The 20,413-nt window shown below is 33.1% G+C and overlaps 1 protein-coding gene across 1 annotated transcript; it reads right to left on the reverse strand.

The window, feature by feature from the left end:
* Positions 1-2,401: 2,401 nt before the first annotated feature.
* LOC141517003 (olfactory receptor 4P4-like) lies at positions 2,402-3,328 on the reverse strand. Its single transcript, XM_074227945.1, has one exon. It carries the CDS (start codon positions 3,326-3,328, stop codon positions 2,402-2,404), a length of 927 nt encoding a protein of 308 aa, XP_074084046.1.
* Between the last annotated feature and the right edge of the window lie 17,085 nt (positions 3,329-20,413).

Below are 20,413 nucleotides of genomic sequence, written 5' to 3' on the forward strand. Positions count from 1 at the left end.
AGGAACAAATACATATTTTTGCTAAATACTAATATGAAACAAAAACAAAATTTCATATTTTGAAGGATATATTTTTCCAAGTTGGATAGGGAATAGAAAATCCTTTGTTAACTTTTACAAAAGAAAATTTGTGCAAAACAAAAAATTTTCAGATTTTTTAAATTTCGTTTTATTTATTTATTTTTGGCTGGCACCAGAGATGACTCAGCAATTTGCAATTTAAAAAAAAAAAACTATTTTGACCAAAAAAAAAAAAACCTCATTCACCTTGGAACCAGATGGAAGAAACAATAACCAGGCTATAATTGAAGTTCAATTTGAAAAGCATTGATAAAATTATATTATTTCTATATAGAAACTAAACCATCCCTTAAAAAGTATGAAAGCTTTGAATATCTCTTTGTCTCTCTTTGTCTTTTTCTTTGTCTTTGTTTCAGTCTCAATTTCTCTTTGTCTCTTCGTTTCTGTCACTGGGTCACTGTATCTGTCTTGGTCTTTGTCTCTGTGTCTCTCTGTCTCTTACTCAGTCTTTCCCTAAATCCATATATACATACATACATACATACATACATACATACATACACACATATACATGGATATATGTATAAAAGAGAGATATTTACACATATGTAATAAATTTATGAATTTGTATTTTACTGTTTACATAAATAAAGCAGAAATTCTTCTAAAATTACTGACATGATATTGATGTTTCTTGATCAAAGATGATCCACAATGTTGCATACTATTGCTAGATAGTCAACAAGAACCTTTTCCCTGACATGCTTTTAAAAAATAAAATTTACCATTAATTTAATTCTATTCAAATATATTTGCAAATACATTTAAAAAACAAATTCTGTCATCACTTAAATATTTTGATTATCATTTCAATATGATTATTAAATCTATATTTTATTGCATACATTGTAAAAGTTATTTTCAATGCATAGGCTTTTCATAGACTATTGTTAAAGTCCATGATGGAAATAAAAAGTTAAAAACTCCTGCATTAGGATGCTAGATTGAAAAGAGGAATGTGCCTATGAGATTTTCTAGTTGAATCCTATAATTTATCAGGTGTAGTACATGAGAACAAGAGAAATAAAAAACATAGTAGTAGTCAGAATCAGAGCCTGGATCCTAATAGATTATGTGACTTCAAGTTCACTTCTCTTTCTATAACATCAAATGATTTACTTAGACCTTGGTGAACATGGCTGAGAATTCTGAAAGATATTATTAACTCTTAACATCTTTCAAAATAAACTTTTCTCAAAGTTTCTATGTTTCAATCATTTATTCAGAAAGTTCATCTATCTTTTGTTGTTTAGACATTTTTCAAATATGTATGAATTTTTGTTAGTCCACTTGAGTTCTTGCAAAGTTAATGGAATGGTTTGCCATTTCCTTCTTTAGATCATTTTAAAGATAAGGAAACTGAGGTAAAAAAGGTTGAGAGAGTTGTAAAGCTTCACAAAGCTAGCTAGTATTGGAGACAGATCTTCCTGATAACAATTCTATCATTGTTATTCCACCTGGCTAGCCTCATCTGTTCTCCTTATGTGAACAGACAAATTCAGAAAGACAACTTTCAAGATGTGGCTTCTCTAGTGACAATTTATAATTAATTCCTGGAAAATATCAAGGCATTTCTGAATGTCTGGTATTCAAAAATCAAGTATCACATATTAAGCCTAGAATATTCAGTGTCCACAGGGGAAACAAAACAGGAATATGTCAGACACAATCAGATTATTAAACCAAAGATTTAATATGGAATGGCTACTAACAAACAAGGAGAAGGTAGTAAAGAGTTCATGTTAAATTTTAGAACATATTAATGCACATATTCATCTACATGTCCTAATTTGGATAAAATTAACTTTTAATTAGGTAAAACTAAAAGTCTCTTCATGATTAGCACACTCAGGAAACCAATTGGAAGAGACAAAAGAATCATTTCAGACAATTTCACCCCTATATAAGATATATTTACATAAATGCATATATTGAATGCACATATACTTCAAATATGTGTATTCCTAAATTAATATTAAATTTTAATGGAAATAAAATAGCATATCAAAAAGAAAGTGATTTACTAAACCTTGTATTACTACCAAGAAAATTGAGATGTAATAGCTAATTAAAAGCATATGACTTGGGAGAAAAAATATGGACAACACAAAATCTTCACATTCACACTTAACGTCACCCATTGGATAATGTATTTCTCTTTTATTATCACCACAGTCATGCTCAGCATGCTGTCTGAATTCCAATATACATTTTTGCACAAGTGAAACCTTTCATAGAATCTTTGAATCCTAAAATTATATTTGACTATCCAATCTCTTTTTTTCCCTTCAATGAAACATCCTGGTATAAATCAATGCACCTAATTAAGATTTCCTTTTCCCCAAAACTTTTGAAACCACACCTTCCTCATGGCATTTTTCATCTCAGTATTTCTCAGAGTATAGATTAAAGGGTTAAACATTGGAGCAATGATGGTATAAAATAGAGCAAACACTTTATCCTCTGGGTATGTGGTGGGAGGTCGAAGGTAAGAAAATATGGCAGGTACAAAAAACAAGACCACAACTGTGAAATGAGACCCACAGGTGGAGAGAGCTTTCCGCCGCCCTTCAGCTGAATGTGTCCGTAGGGTCCATAATATAATGGCATAAGAAGTAAATAAGATAAAAAAGATTATCATGGAAAGTATCCCTGAATTGATTACAACAAGAATACCAGTGACATAAGTATCTGTGCACGCAATTTTCAATAAGGGGAAGATGTCACAAAAATAGTGATCAATCTCATTGGGACCACAGAAAGGTAGATTAAGAGTCATGGACAACTGAGGAAAGGAATGGGCAGCCCCACCAACCCAAGCAGCCAAAACAAGAAGGTTGCAGTTCTTTCTGTTCATGATGACCATGTAGTGGAGAGGTTTACAGATGGCAACATAGCGATCCAAGGCCATTGTGGTCAGAATAAATATTTCAATACTGCCGAAGAAATGCATACTGAAGACTTGGAACATACAATAATTATATGAAATGGTTTTTCTCCCAGTTAACAGATTCACAATTAATTTTGGTGTAACACTGGAAGTATAGTAGATGTCCATAGCAGACAAGTGAATAAGGAAATAGTACATTGGTTGGTAGAAAAGATGACTAAAATGGATAGAGATGAAAATTACAAAATTTCCTATGAGAAGACTAATGTAACACAATAAGAAGAAGATAAAACAAAATATCTGTACATTTTGCTCATAGGAAAGTCCAAAGAGTATGAATTCTGTTATGTTGCCCATTGCTCGCACTTTGTTTTTGGTTCTTTACATTCAGGATAAAGATCTATATCTGAAATTAGAAGGAAGATTATTTTAGTACATGCATTTTTTATAAAGTTTCTACCATTTATTTATAAAAATAATACATCACGAATGTTCAGAGGTGTCATACTAAGTTGATAATAAATGCTGAATTCATGTGATAGAGATGAATAGTTATAATAGTGTGAGCTTTCCCTGGAGAAGAAAACTTAGGCATTTCGTATTAATTGTCTTCAAATATTTTACAGACTTTCATGTGAGAGTAATCAAACATATTATACACACATATTCACCCAAATACATACACTCATACATATTTAATTTATATGTGTAAAGTATACATACATGTATACATGATGTATTTTCATGTGTTCATATATAAACATGCACCCTTGTGAATGTATGCATATGCACATGCATGTATTTTTGTATATTTGTGCATATATATAAACATAATTCACTTATGTTTGTTAATATATATATAAGGTCCTTGAACTCAAGAATATGAATTATTTTTTTCTTAAAATTATATCTGTGTAAAAGTAAAATTAGTTGCTTTGTGATGTAGTTATTTCTCCCTCATCAAGCTCTTTCAGATGAATAGTGGATATTCATATGCAGATGTTATTTAATAGCTTTATTTTTAATTGGGGGGGGATTTTTGCAAGGCAGTGGGGCTGTGACTTGCCCCAGGTTACACAGCTAGGTAATTATTAAGTGTCTGAATTCAAATTTGAACTCAGGTCCTCCTGAATCCAGGTCTAGTGCTCCATCCACTGCACCACCTAGCTGTCCCATGTGAAGATGTTTTTGAAGAGATTCTGTTTTAGGCATTATTCAAATAATCTTAGAATATCAAATCTAGCTCAATTTTGTTAAATTGTTTCTTAATATTTACTAAAGATTAAAAATAGTATTTGATAAATTTTGATGCTAATTTATTATTTATTAATATTAATTGAAAGTACTGTTCCTTTCATGCTGTAATGATTTTATTGTGCAAATATTTGCTTTTCCCAGCTCTTCTATTTTTTAGCAAGAATCAAAGTGGGATCATTATTTCATCCGATAAGCATTTTATAAGGACATTGTGGATGTTTAATTAAATGAAATTAACTAAATGAAAACAAAATTTAAAAAGCACATTCTTACTATTACAGACATGCCTGAAATTGTAATATCGCTTTTGATATTGTTATTCTGTACCCTGAAAATTCTCCCCATCTTTCAAGTGGAAAAATTAAACTACAAAAGAACAAAAATATACAGAAAATTCTATACTCATACTAGGCATATTTGAAAACTGGAACTAGCTACTGTAATGGAATATGACCTTGCAGTTTTTATGGCATAAGGACAAAGTGATAGGATTTAGGCTACGTCCAGAAATGAAATAGAGATCTACTTCTAGGTTTTATGGTACTCATATTTGAGCCACCTTAGTTGAGAGAAATAAAAATATTACTTCAGTTTTGGAAAGGATCACAGAGAATATAATGTCATTGCTACTGTTCAGGTGCTATTGTTCAGTTGTTAAAGTTGGGTCTAACTCTTTATGACCCCATTTGGGGTTTTCTTGACAAACATCAGAGTGGTTTACTATTTATTTCTCCAACTCATTTTTTTTTCCTGATGAGGAAACTGAGACAAACTAAGTGTCTTTCCTGAAATCACATAGTTAATAGGTGTCAAATCATATTTGAACTCAGGTCTTCCTTTATTCACTGCACCAGATAGCTAGGTCAACTTTATCCCAAGCAGACTATATCCCACAGCATTGGAGTCAAACTGAAACTGAAATGAGAGGCACCAATCATTGACAAAGACCCATATGGGCTATACACTGAATTAGTTGAAAATAAATTATTACTGATGTTTCACTGTATATTTATTTATTTTGTTAAATATTTCCTAATTACATTGTAACCTGGTTTGGACCATACACAAGTGAATTCTTGGAGAGAGAGACTATCCATTGGCCAAACATTAGAAACCTCAGCTGAACAATCACCCTGATAGTTAATCTTCCAATTATTGTCTTAAGACCACTAAAAAGCGGTAAACCACTTCTTACACAAATTACTCAATCCAATCTTAGACCTTTTTCTGTCCATATTAAACTTAAATTTTACTCTTTAAAGTTCTATTTGATTGTTCTTCATTTTACCCTTGACACTAAACAGAAAAGTTGAATCTCTCCTCTATTTGGTGTTTATTCAAATACTTGAATAGAGCTATTATGTTCCACTTAAAAGTTCTCTTCTCTAATTTAAACCTATTTGGTTCCTTCAAACAACTCTCATTTGCCATGATTTCAAGTCACTTCACCATGTTATTTGATCTATTCTAAATGTTATCAAATTCAATTCTAAAACCAAAAGAGAATACAACATTGGAGAGTATTATATCTGAAAGTGAAATTAGATCTTTGAAAACTATGCTTGGGGACAGCATTATATAGTGGGAAAGGCTATGCAGTGTCTAGATTAGTGCAGAAGAGAGCTTAGTGACCAATTACAATTCTCATAAATTATATGATTGGTACTAATCATCCATTGACTCCTACTTTCTTTATTTGTAAAATATAAAATTGATTTAAAATTATTTAGATCAGTGGTATAATTTTGGTTTAGGATACTCCCATTGAAAAGAATTTGCTGATCCTAATTGGAGAATAATAGGGCTATATAATTAGTGTTGGCAGGAAAATTAGAGGCCATATATTCCAACAGTCTTTTAAATATTAAGATTTGCCAAAACTCACTCACAGTAAATGGTAGAATCTTCATTAGTAACATACTATTCTTATTCCCAGTCTGATGATCTTTCAAGTTTACTATAGTCTATCTTTTCTATGATCTATGATCTTAGAAACTAGTGTGATAAATTTATTTTTTAATTTTATTTTCTGCCTTTCCCACTGTTGTTTAAGAAAACAGTTATTAACATTCATTTTTAAAACTTTTAATTTCAAAATAAACCTCTTCACATAGAGATAAGTGTCACAGTTCTTGTTGGTCATGCCTATAGAATACATTCATGTGCACACAAGAGACAAATCACACCCCCACACACACACACATATACACAAATTCATATGCACAAAAACAATACATGCTTCAAGGAGAGAAGATAGAGTAAATCAGTTCAGGCAAAATCAAAATTAAATAGAAAACTAAATAAGATGCAATTTAGAATTTTCTTATATTGGAATTAAGGTTAATAGTCACTAGATAGAAGACTTAAAGCAATAAATAGACTTCAAAGAAAAGTTGGAAATTCTTTGATTTCAAATTCTTTTGGGACAACACAACTTCAGTACTCTAAAATAAACTTTCAATCCTGGTGTTTCCAGAGTCATTACTGTCACTTCTGGACTTTTGGACCTCTAAAAATTAGTACTCCCTCTTTATCTCTGATTTCCTCACCTACAAACTTGGAAGGTCTGGATGAGATGAAGTCTAAGATCCCTCTGCTCTTTAATCTTCATGTTTTAAATAAAATTGTAAAACAAAACAAACAAATGAATAAGATAAAAGAATTTCTATGAGTAGAAGCAATTGTCATTTTGGGAAGGAATATTATAGTTGGAAATAAGAACTATCTGAGTGACTGTTGGCAAATGCATCAGTTATCTCAACCTCTATATCCTGAACTATAAAATAGAGATATTGATAATGATGATGATTATAACACCAACATTAGTTAGAATACACATTTCATGGTTTACAAATACATTTGCTGCTTAGTAAATGCTATTGATTGGTAACCTACCTCTGGAATTACTCTGTTTCTAGTTGTGCCTATCAGGCTAAATTATTCATTAGAATTTATAAAATATCATCTTTTAAAAATCATTTCTCTCAGAGTTTAAGAGAATTTAAAGGATTAAAATTGTGTGAGGCACACTGGAAGCACATCAAAAAGTTGGAAATAATAATTAAAGAAGCAAAAATATAGAATTAACATTTCAATAATTGATGAATAATCTTCAAAGGATAAATTTTCTGTTTCCATTTTCGGCCTATGTTATGGCAATACATAAATCATTATAACATCTGTGAGATCCAGTAGGAGTATCAATTTTGTCCTCATTTATTATCATTCAGATAATTAAATTATCAACAATATCTACAGATATAGATGGAATAATATTAATAAATGAGAAGATTGAGAAAATGTCATAATATATACATCAAAAATCACCGACCTTCTTTCCAAAATTAGTAGAATTATGGATTGTAGATGAGATCTTCACTCTGTTATTTGAAAAAAAATATTTTTCTGTTTATTATGACATTTATAGCTATTATAAATTTCTAACTAAGACTCTTCTTTCTTCTTTTCACTTTGTCTCTTTTCCTCTTCTCTCCTGTTTCCTCTTTCCCCCATTTCCTTTCAACAACTCTACTTCTCAACTGTGACCAGTATCCTATCATCTTCCTTTCTCTCTCTCTCTCTCTCCAGATGCTCTATTCTCTCTATACAATATGCTATCTTGCAACTTAAAATGGTTGCTCTTGATGCCCTAAAATTCACATGCTGCCTGATTGGAATGTGTAGAAAATTGGATATTTAGACATTGGATATTATATATTAGATAGAACAATAAAATGCATGATCTTCATAATAAATTGTTGAATATAATTACAAACACACACACACATACACAAATTTACAATGTTGCTTGATGTTGCTAAAGTATTAATATTAGAATGTGCTTTTTTCTGGGAAACCTTCAGGAAAAGATAACCAACCAAAACTTTTATAAACCTATGACACATTTAGATTTTCACGCTTTTTTATTAAGTTTTTCCCTATCTGAATTCTGCCTCTTTAAACAGTTTTGATTCTATTGATGACTTTTATACCAAAGTGGGTATAAGGCTTTTTCCTTCATCAAAGTCAGTCACATAAATGATTTATGTCAGTACTCATTATTTCACCACACACACACACACACACACACACACACACACACACACACACAAAACATACAAACAAACAAAGACACTGACACATAAAAGACATGTGTTTTTCTTCCAGAAAATGAAGCAGGTAAAGTACTAAGAAACTTACTGTTCTTGAATGATGAATCCAAGCGATTTTAGCTTGACGGTTCAATAAGTCCATTATTCACAGCCTTCCTTGATAATTCAAGCTGAACTGAACCCATCATTATAACCTTCCTCAGTGGAGCAATTATAAATGATGACTGGTCAAATCAAATCACATTTTCTGACCAGTAACTGCTAAATATAATAAAAAGTAGCTAATACCTAATTACTCTAAAATTTAATTGTTATATCTGTACCCTAACATGCAAAGCTTAAGACATTGACCCAGAGTAATGATTGATAATCAGTTTTGTGATACTAAAATATAAATTTCCATGCCCTTCAAAATGCTTGCTTAATTAAAAACTCAGATCAAATGCATGTATAAATTAACCATAAATGGTTTATTAAATCCAAAGGGTTATAAATCACAAAGAGTTACTCTTTGCGGTCCACAGAAATGGAAGAATCAAAGCCTCAATTTCTACTATTTCTGAGAAAATGAGAACAAATAATTTTCTCAGCCCTGGAATGGTGGTTGGAGTTTGACACACATCGTTTTTATAATTGTGCTGGAACTCAGGAACAAAGGGAGAATATTTATGCAATGCAAAGTAAAATAAATATTACATTTGATTCTCTAAAACATGTTTGAAAAAGATTAAAGGGACATCTGATTAGATTCTAACAAGTAAGTAGAAGTATTTATAAGGGAGTGTGAAGAAATGCTGCTCCCAGAGGAAGTTTAGAATGCTGTTTCTTTTCACTTAAACAGTCCTAGCAGAACTTTATTCCCTCTGAGGCAGGTTATCAGCCATCTCCTGGTGTCCTGTGGTAGAGTGGAAAACTCACTGTATTTAGAAAAAAAAACAGGTAATTAATTCAAAATTTTCACATCCTTCCTGCTGTAGTTTGCTACCAGATCTTCCAGTAAGATCGTAATAGAGTGTGTATCTGTAAATGTATAAAACTGGCTTTGGTTTGTAAGAAGGAAAGGAGAGAGAGAGAGAGAGAAAGAGAGAGAGAGAGAGAGAGAGAGAGAGAGAGAGAGAGAGAAAGAGAGAGAGACAGACACAGAGAGAGAGAAAGATAGATAAAGATAGAGCCAGAAAAAAAGAGAGAAAAAGAGAAAGAAAGAGATATTTGCTTCATTAAGTACTCAGATTAAATGCAGATATTTATTAGCCAGAGATGGACAAACTTAGTAGTAATTTGTAAGAATTGCGGAGGGGAGCAAAGAGAAGGAGACAGAGGCACAGAGACAAGGGAAGAGACAGAGGCAGGGTGAGACAGAGAGAAAGATACCGAGCTTCAGACAATAGAGAGACAGAGAGAAAAGAATGTATCTAGAGACAGAGGCATAGAGGAGGATGAATGTCTGTGAAGAAAGATACAATATTATAAATTAGAAGATCCAATTGTTTGGGGATGCTTCTTTTTAAAAAAAATCTAACAAATATTCTGCATCACAATTACTCACAATCAGGTAGACCAGGTGATTGAGGACCACCATCCTAGATACACTGAAGAGTGCCAAAATTTGTGGGGTTTTTTGTGAGCCTTTTAGACTTTTACTTTAATAAAAATAAATTGAGAACTGTGTGTGAAAAATATATTCATAGAGATCTAGCAAACTGTGGACAACATCTAAAATCTAGTAAGTTGGAATTGTTCCTTAGCACATAACTTTCTGATCTCTGAATTAGTGGGTAACTAGGTAGTGCAGTGGATAAAGGCAGAGAGTTTTGAATTCAAATGTGGTCTCAGATACTTATTAGTTCTGTGACCCTGGAATAGAAATTTGACCATGTTTGTCTTAATTGCCTCGTCTATGAAATGATTTGAAGAAGCAAATAGCAAACCACTCCAATAAATTTACCAAAAAAAGCTGAGGCATAATTAATATGGTTAAATCAAACTAGGAACCTTCCCAAACTTTTCCCAAAAGAACTTTGAGTGAAGCCTCTATCCCAGATTAGATCAGCAGTGTGAGTCCCAACTCCAGCTCTGAGAGAAAAGGATCATGCCCTGGAATACTGGTGCAGTTTTGAGCTGTCCTAGTGTGGGGAGTAAACTTCAAATACTGGAAATGACATAACAAAAAGCGAGGGATCAGGCCGCCAGCTCTCAACTAAAATGTTTATGGTTGATATAGCATATACCATAGAACAAGGGCTAACCACTGACAGCTACTATCTTAGAAAAACACTGTCTCAGAAAAGAAAATCACTGACAAAATACTTATCTGTGAAACCTAAAAGGGGTTTATGAATTGGACTCTAATCTAGAAAGATCTCTTGCAAGTGTTGAAAAAGTATTTTAAAAAGCAAAGAAGAGGGACTGCTAGGTGGTGGAGTGGATAGAGCACTGACCCTGGTGTCCGGAGTACCTGAGTTCAAATCTGGCCTCAGACACTTTAATAATTACTTAGCTGTGTGGCCTTGGGCAAGCCAGTTAACCCCATTGCCTTGCAAAAAACCAAAGCAAAACAAAGAAGAGAGAATGAAGGAAAATGGAGAAAAATTGAGTCTCGCAGGAGAGTTATGAAAAATTGATTGAGGAAACCAAAAACTTTAAAAATAAAATTGACCAACTAGAAAATAAAATTGACCTACTGGAAAAGGAAAACAACTTATCTAAAAGTAAAGTTAAATAACTGGAATGGGAACCAAAATAGTTAACTGAAGATAATAAAATCCTGAAAATTAGAATTGAATAAATGGAAATGAATGACACTAAGAGCATTAAGATCCCACCAAACAAAACCAAAAGTTTGAAACAAAATAGAAATGGAATATGCCTCATAAGTAAAATGACTAACCTAGAAAATAAATCCAGGAGAAGTAACTAATGAATTACTCATCTATCTGATAGCCACAATCACAAAAGAGTTTGCACAACATATTTCATGAAATTATCATGAAAAACTGCCGTAATAACATAGAATAAGAAGATAAAATAATCTTGAAAGAATCCATCAATCACCCCACAGAAAGTGGTCCCAAAATAAAAACTCCAAGGAATATTGTACCCAAATTTCAGAATTCCCCATTGAGGGGTTATATTTTTATGGAGGAGGCAGTGCAAGAGTTTATACTTGAAAAGAGAGTATGAGTACAAATTTATTGTGATGCAAAGATGCTTATAACTCTTGAGCATTCCACTTCTATTAAGATAATTGATAGGAGTATACCTTGATAGAAGGAATGTGTACAAGAGAGCTGTAAAATGATTAGAATTTGTCAGGGAGGAACAGTTTATGTTGGGAGATTAAAAAAAAAAAGAACCCACATAGGATTCTTTTAGGTATACTTGAGATCTACCCTCGTATCTAGAATCAGATGAGGGAAGTAGTCATTAAAGGAATCCATCAATCACTTCCTGAAAGGGATCCCAAAATGAAAACATCAAGGAGTATTGTGGAAAAACTCCTCAATTATTAATTAAGAAAAAAAAAATCCTGAAAATGAACAGAAAGAAGCAGTTCAAATACCAAGCCTGGCTGCAACAAGAAAAAAAAAAAAAGGGTCACAGAACCAGAAATAGGAGAGCATGGATTATAACCAGGAATCAACTATTCAGCAAACCTGAGAATTCTCTTTAGCAGGAAAAGATGGTCTTTAACAAAATAGATGACTTTCAAAGTTTCCATATGAAAAGACCAGAACTGAGAAGAAAATTTGATCTTCAAACAGGTGATTCAAGAGATACATGAAAAGGTTTACAGCAGGAAAAGAAATGTACTGCTATCCAATAAGATTAAACTGGGTATATCTCTACCTGAAAGGAATATTGCAATAATTCTTGAAAATTATAACTATTAGAGGAAATAACCTTAGATTAAATGTATGAATATTCTTGGTATATATATATCCATAATGTGGATGGAATGATTTTTTTTTAAAAAAAGGACATTAAAAAAGGGAAGGGTATTGTAAAGAGATGGGAGGAGGAGGAAAATAGAATGGGGTAAATTACATCACATGATGAGGTGCAAAGCACCTATTACAACTGAGGGGGGAAAAAGGTAGTGGGCAAGATGTTCCTGAATCTCATCAGGTTTGCCTCAATGAGGGATTAACAGACACACTCAGTTGTGTTTAGTAATTTATCTTTTTTTTACAAGTATTAGGAAATTAGGAAGGCAAATGGGGGGGAGGGAATAGTTGAGTTCAGAAATTTATCTTACTTTCAAGTATTAGGAAGGCAAATGCGGATGGGAAAGAGGGAACAATACCAGGTAGGAAAGGAAAAAGAGGAAAAGAAAAAGAAAAAAATAGAAAAGAAAGGCAATGGATAGAATAGGGAACATGTTGAAGTAGAATTCAGGAGGAAAACACTGGGAAGGAGGGATACAATAAAAAAAGAGGGAAATTATAAATGGGGGGAAAATAGCATGGAGGGTAATAAAGAGTTAGGGGTTTTAACTCTGACTGGGATGAATTGTCCCATAAGATGGAAGTGGATAGCAGAGTGGATTAAAAACCAAAATCCTACAATATGTTGCTTACAGAGAGATACAGACAGAGTAAAGGTAAAAGGTTAGAGCTGAAGTAAAAAGACAGGAGTAGCAGTCCTTTTCTCAGACAAAGCAGCTGCAAAATTTGAACTCATTAGAAGAGATAAATAAGGAAACTACATCTTCCTAAATGGTACCATAGACAATGAAGTAATTACATCTATCTACCAAGTGATATAGCATCCAAAGTCTTAGAAGAGAAGCTAAAGTAGTTACAAGAAGACATAGAAAGAAAAACTACCTGGTGAGGAGTCTCAAACCCCCTCTCTCAGAAATAGATACATCTAATCATAAAAGAAACAAGAAGGAAGTTACGGAGGGGAATAGAATATTAAAAGACTTTGATATGATAGACCTTGGGAGAAACCTCAATAGTGATAGAAAGGTATATAGCCTTTATTTCTGCAGTACAAGGCACCCTCACAAAAAAACTGATCTTGTATTAGGGGAAAAAATCCAAACCTCATAATCAAATAAGGTAAGGCAGAAATAACGAATGCATTCTTTTAGATAATGATGCAATAAAAATCACTTACAAACAGGGTTATGGAGAGAAAAGACATAAAACTATTTGGAAACTAATAATCTAATTTTAAATAATGAGTGAATCAAAGGAAAATTCATAGAATGAATTAAGAATTTCATTCAAGGAAGTGACAGTAATGTTTCAACATACTAAAACATATGAGAGACAGCCAAAGAAGGTATTAGAGAAATATTATATCTCTAAATGCTTACATGAGTAAACTAAATAAAGAGGATATCAATGAATTGAGTATGCAATTAATAAAGGTATGGAAAGAACAATTACATATATAATTAGGAATTCTGAAAATTAAAGATGAAGTTAAAAAAACCCAAAGCAAGAAAATTATTGAATTAATAACTGAAACCACGAGTTTGTTTTATGACAAAATCAATAAAATAGATAAATCTGAGCTTGAGTTGATTTTTTTTAAATTTAAGGCAACAGGATTAAATGACTTGCCCAAGGTCACACAGTTGGGTAATTATTAAGTGTCTGAGGCAGGATTTTCACTCAGGTATTCCTGGTTCCAGGGATGGTGCTCTACCCACTGTACCACAAAGCTGCTCCCTAGATTTGATTTTAAAAAAAATAAAACTAATTTATCGGTATCAAAAATGCAAAAATGAATTCAACATCAATGAATAGGAAATTAAAATAATATTTAGAAACCTTTTTTACCCAATTATATGTCAATAACTTTGACAATCTAAGTGAAATGAATATTTATAAAAATATAAGCTGCCCTGATTAAACAAAAAGGAAATTAAATACTTAAATATCACATTCTCAGAAAAGGAAATTGAACAAGTCATCAATCAGCTCCAAAAGAAATATCTCCAGGGTCAGAAGGATTCACACATGAATTCTACCAAACATTCAAGGAGCAATTACCTCCAATTCTGTACAAACTATTTGAAAATATGGGTAACGGGGTTCTACCAAATTACTTCTATGACACATTGTCATAAAGAAAATTATAGACTAATTTCATAATAAATATAGTTGAAATTGAAATTGGAAAAATGAAGAAGCAAAACTCACTCTTTGTAGATGATATGATGGTATACCTAGAAAACCCTGGAAAATCATTTAAAATAGCTTCAGACAGCATTAAATACTTGGGAGTCTACCTGTCAAGTCAGACTCAGAAACCTTATGAAAACAACTATAAAATACCTTTCATACAAATAAAATCAGATCTAAATAACTGGGTAATTGTTAATTGTTCATGAAAGGTCAAAGTAATATAATAAAAATGACAATTATACCTAAATTAAATTATTTAGTGTCATATGAATCAAATTTCCAAAACATTGCATTAGGAAGTTAGAAAACATAGTAACTAAATTCATATAGAACAAAAGGTTAAAAATATCAAGGGAATTAAGGAAGGTGGTCTAGCCATATCAAATCTAAAATTATACTATAATTTATCAGTCATCAGTTTTATTTGATACTAAGAAATAGAGTGGTGGATGAGTAGAATAGATTCGGTGGGTTAATTACTAATGTAATCTGCTATTTGATAAACCCAAAGTTAAAATATCACCCTTTGAGAAAACTGCTGGGAAAACAGGAAGACAGTACCGTAGAGACTAGGCATAGATCAATATCTCACTCACTATATACCAAGATAAGATTGAAACAGATACAGCATTGACACCTAAAAATTAATATTATATGCTAATTAGGAGTACAAGAAATAGTTTGCCTGTCACATATATGGAAAGGTGAGCAGTTTATGACCAAGGAAAGAAAGAGAATATTATAAAAATCAACCTGGATATTGATTATAATAATTTAAAAATGTTTTCACACATAAAACCACTGCAACCAAGATTTTTTTTTATTTAAGGAATGTTTGAAATGTTATTAATGATCTGCTGTGCCCCCAACATATATATATATATATGCATATATATATACATATATATTCTACATAAGATTTCAAAGACTTTCAGAAGTATGATTACTTTTTTTAAATTGTAAGTGGGATATTTTTACCTTCAATTTTTTGCTTATTTCTTTTATAATAGTACAATAAACTTGTTGTGAGAGTAATCATAAACATCCTCCCCCCAAAAAAGATGAGAAACCTTAAGAAGAGTGAGAGAGAAAAAAAGTGTACTTCAGTCTGTGTTCATATTCCAATGGGTCTATTTCTCTGGGATGAGTTGCCTTCCCCATCATAGCCACCAGAGAAGTTGTTTCAATGTTTTTTCCCACAGCTGCTATCACTGACTGTAATTCCCTCTACTCTATTCCTCCCCACTCTCATTTATTTTATTTTTCCCTCTCCTTTTATCTTGTCCCTGTTCAGAAGTGTCTTTTTTCTGAGTATCCTCTGAGTATCTTCCCTCTCTTCTATCACCTACTCCCCTCTTCCTACCCCCATCCCCCATTGCCCCTTATTTCATCCCTTTCCTCTAATTTTTCTCTAGGTTAAGATAGATTTCTATACCCTATTAAGTGTATATGTTATTTCCTCTCTGAGCCATTTCTGAAGAGAATGAAGGCTCACTCATTCCCCCCCCCTTACTTTCCCCCGTTCCACTTCATTGTAAAAGGTTTTTGTTGATTCTTGTGTAAAATATCTTAGCCCCGTCTGCATCTCCTCTCTCTCCCTCCTAGTACTTTACCACCCACTGACTCTTTTTACTATATTATACCATTATATTCAGCTCTTTCCTATGCCTTGTCTATACATTCTCATTCTAACTGCTTTTATAAATGAGAAAGTTCATATGAATTATCAGTATCTTCTTCCCATAAAGGAATACAAGCACTTCATCATCATTAAGATCCTCATAATTAGTCCTTCTTGTCCACCACCTCTATGGTTCCTCCAAATCCTGGATTTGGAGATCAAACTTTCTGTTCAGCTCTGGTTGTTTCAATAGGAAGGTTTGAAAGTCCCTTCATTCTTTGAAAGTCTATCTTTTCCCCTGGAAGAGGATGTTCAATTTTGCTGGGTATCTGATTCTTCATTCTATTCCAAGCTCTTTTACCTTTCAGAATATCATATTCTATGTCCTTCAAGTCCTCAATGTAGACGCTGCCAGATCCTGTGTAATCCTGACTATAGATCTATGGTAGGTGAATTGCTTGTTTCTGGCAGCTTTTAATATTTTCTCATTGACTTGGGAGTTTTGGAGTTTGTCTATAATACTCCTGGAAGTTTTTTTGGGGGGGGATCTCTTTCAGGAGGCAATTGGTGAATTCCCTCAATTTCTATTTTACATTCTGCTTATAGGATCTAAGGACAATTTCACTATATCATTTATTGAATAACGAAGTCTAGAGTATTTTCCTGGTCTTGAATTTCAAGTAACTCAATAATTTTTAAGTTATGTTTCCTGGATCTGTGTTCAAGGTCAATTGTTTTTCTAATGAATTATTTCACATTTTCTTCTAATTTTGAGGTTTTGGTGTTTAGTTTTATTTCTTCCTGAATTCTTGCACAGTCATCAGCTGTCTTTAGTTCAATTCTACATTTGAAGGAGTTATTTTCTTCAGAGAGCTTTTTTATATATCCTTTTCCAGCTTACTAATTCTGCTTTTTTAAGCCATTTTTCTACTCATTTGCTTTTGTGTTGCTTTTTCTATTTGACCTAACCTGATTTTTAACATGTTATTTTCTTCAGTATTTTTTGTATTTATTTCACCAAGTTGGTGATTTGCTTTTCTTGATTTATCTGTATCGCTCTCATTTTTCCTCCCAATTTTTCTCTACCTCCCTTAATTCTTTTTCAAAATCTTTTTTTGACCCCATCTATTGCCTGAGCCCATTTTCTACTTCAATTGGGGATTTTGGATACAGAAGCTTCAATTTTGTCATCTTCTGAATCTTCCATGGGATGAAAGTAATTTTCTATGATAAAATTCTTCTTTTTCTGTGGTTTGCTCATTTCCTCAGCCTATGACTGATTTAACATATTTCCAAGGCTTTTTGGGGGGTGTTTGGGGACACCCCACAGGGTCCTTAATTCCTCCAAGGTCTTATGAAAGGCTCTGACTGCGTTCTTGCCTGTGTTCAAGTCCTCCCCTCTGCTCTGGAGCTTTGAGTAGTGTCCCTGCTCAGCTATGATGGTGTTGTGGAAACCTAAACTGCAACCTGGATCTGAGTGTGGGCAAACAGATGAAGCCTGCCCCAGGGAGAGCAGAGAGACCTCTGCAGTCTCTCCTCAACTCCCTTACCATTTATGGGCTGATAGCTCTGGACATGCTGGGTGACTCTGCTGACTTCCACCGCAGGTTTTCACTGCAGGGCTGCTCTGAGGCCAGACCTCCACTCCACACTCACTCTGATGTGGCAGAATTGATGATCCCTGGGTCAAAAGGTCTGGAAACCTCCCCCTCTGCCCAGGTAACTGCTGTGGCCCAGTTCCTGGTGGAATAGATTTTCTCTGAAGAACTTGAAAGTTGTCTTGAACTAGGAAATTGTATCATTCATTCTTTCTGTGGGTTCTGCCCTTTTAAATTTTGTCTAGAGTCATAATTTGATCGCTTTTGGAGTTTTTTTGGTAAATGTTTTTTCTGGGAATTCCTGCCTTTATGTGGCTATCTTTTGCAAACAAGATTAAAAGGAAAATAGTAAATTGGGAAACAATTTTTGCAACTAGTGTTTCTAACAATTGATTCATTTCCAAAATAAATAGAGAACTGAGTTACATTTAATTGAAAAAAGCACTGCCCAATTGATAAATGTTCAAAGAATATGGAAAGACAATTTTTCTGATGAAAAAATCAATGCTATCTACAGTCATATGGAAACATTGCTCTAAATAATAATTGATTAGAGAATTTCAAATTATGCCATCTCTGAGGTACCACCTTATATCTCTTAGATTCACCAATTTAACTAGAAAGGAAAATGATCAATGTTGGAGGGGATGTGGCAAAACTGGGCCACTCATATACTGGTGGTGGAATTGTGAACTGATCCAACATTTCTGGAGAGCATTCTCGAATAATGCTCAAAGGGCAATAAAACTATACATACCATTTGATCCAGCAAAACCACCACTCAGTCTGTATACTGAAGAAGTCACTACAAAGGAAAAAAGTTACACATGTATAAAAATATTTGTAGCAGCTTTTTTTTTTGTAGTGGCAAGCAATTGGAAATTGGGGTCTGCCAATCAATTGGGAAATGGCTGTACAAATTGTGGTTTATGTATATGATGGAACACTATTTTTCTATGAGAAATCATGATGGGTGGCATTTAAGAATGGCTTGAAAATACTTGCTTGAATTGATGCAAAGTGAAATGAATAGAAGTAGAAAAGCATTACAGATATTAACAGCAACACTGGGGGATGATCAACCCTGGTGGATTTGTTCATTTTATAATTACAATAATCAAAGACAATTTTAAAAGGTTCAGGTTCTTTGACCATAGAGGGAACTGTGGAGTTTAAATGAAGATCAAAACATGTTACCTTCCATTTTAATTGTTATCTTATATATTGTACCATTTTCTCTCTCTAATGTTTTCTTCTCTCCATTTGGATTTCATTCTTCTTTCACAACATGATCAATATGGATATATGTTTAGCATGGTTAAAAATATAGAGCCTATATCAGATTGCTTTCTGTCCGGGGAGGTAGGAGGGAAGATAGGTAGGTAAAAAAACACAAAACTCACAATCTTTCTATAAAATGAGTGGTAAAAACTTCGATTGCTTGTAGTTAGAAAAACAAATGAATTAAATATTTAAAAAAATAAAGTGATGATCAAGAGGATCATCACAGAAGGCATCTGTGTGATATGACTCGAGGAAAGTGAGAAAATATGAACTCCAAAGAGATAGTCTCATTTTTTCCCAGTAAAACATGAAGTAGATGAAATGAGTTTTGAGGAGGGAGAAAAAAATTTTATTCATGTGCAGAAATCCACTGTCACCCTGATGCAGTGGATTAATTTTGATTCAATGGACTTAGTATCATAATAATTTTAACCATTCCACAGAAACTTTTGTCCTGCTAAATTTCATTTATATTTACTGAATAGAAAATGCAACAGGTTTTTTTAGAAAATACCAGCAATTCTCACCAGATGGCAATGTTACTCCACTCAAAATTTCATTTCTAAGGCTTATCTTTAAGGCCACATAAAATAAGATGGATTAATTAATTTATTTTTAAAGTTTAGTTTATTTATTTTCATCCATATGGACATATATATTATTAAGTTACAAAATTTCCATTCTCCCTCCCTTCCCACCCCCTTCCCCTCAGTAGTGAACACTACATGGGAGAATGTCAGCAAAGTCCAGGACATCCATGCAGATAGCCCTTGTGGTTAGTCTGGACAGCCAGCACTGAGTTATCAGAGTAGCCCTTGGTGTTTCTGTGTGAAGGGTCTGGTGTTCTACAAAACAATAACAGAAATAGCCTCAAGTGATTACACCTTTCCCAAAAGCTGATATTTGAATCATGGACTTTTCAAGTGCTGACCATCCAGTGCTGACCACTCGGGTATTTCTAGTACTGATGGGAAAATATTCACAATCCAACCCTAGACATAGGGAGTGGATGGAGGACATCTCTTACACATACAATTTGGAGAAAGCTTCTGTCTAAAATTACTGGTTAGAACTTACTGGTTCATTTATTGAATAACTGTGTTCCTAACTCCACTAAGTAAAACTTTGAGAATTCTCAATGCTAAAGGTCTGAGAACTTGCCCATCCTCTAACACAAGACCCTAGGAAATGATAACCAATACAAAAATGAAGAAAGGACAGTTCAAAATAGGGTCTATTGAATTGTATATTGGAGATAAGGATACTAGCTCAGAAAAGGAAGATAGAAGGGTTGCCATGTGTGAAATTTCAGAGCAGAATATAAATTGGTCTCTAACCCAGAAAGACTTCTAAGAATAGATCAGGAAGGAGTTAAAAATAAATGAAAAATTGGAAAAATTAATGCAAGAAAAATTTAATATCCTGTAAGG

Source organism: Macrotis lagotis, chromosome 3 (assembly GCF_037893015.1).
Source record: "Macrotis lagotis isolate mMagLag1 chromosome 3, bilby.v1.9.chrom.fasta, whole genome shotgun sequence".
NCBI classification, from domain to species: domain Eukaryota; kingdom Metazoa; phylum Chordata; class Mammalia; order Peramelemorphia; family Peramelidae; genus Macrotis; species Macrotis lagotis.

What these genes read in the sequence shown, in the direction of transcription:
- LOC141517003 (XM_074227945.1), bottom strand. Translation starts at nt 3,328, where the DNA reads ATGGGCAACATAACAGAATTCATACTCTTTGGACTTTCCTATGAGCAA.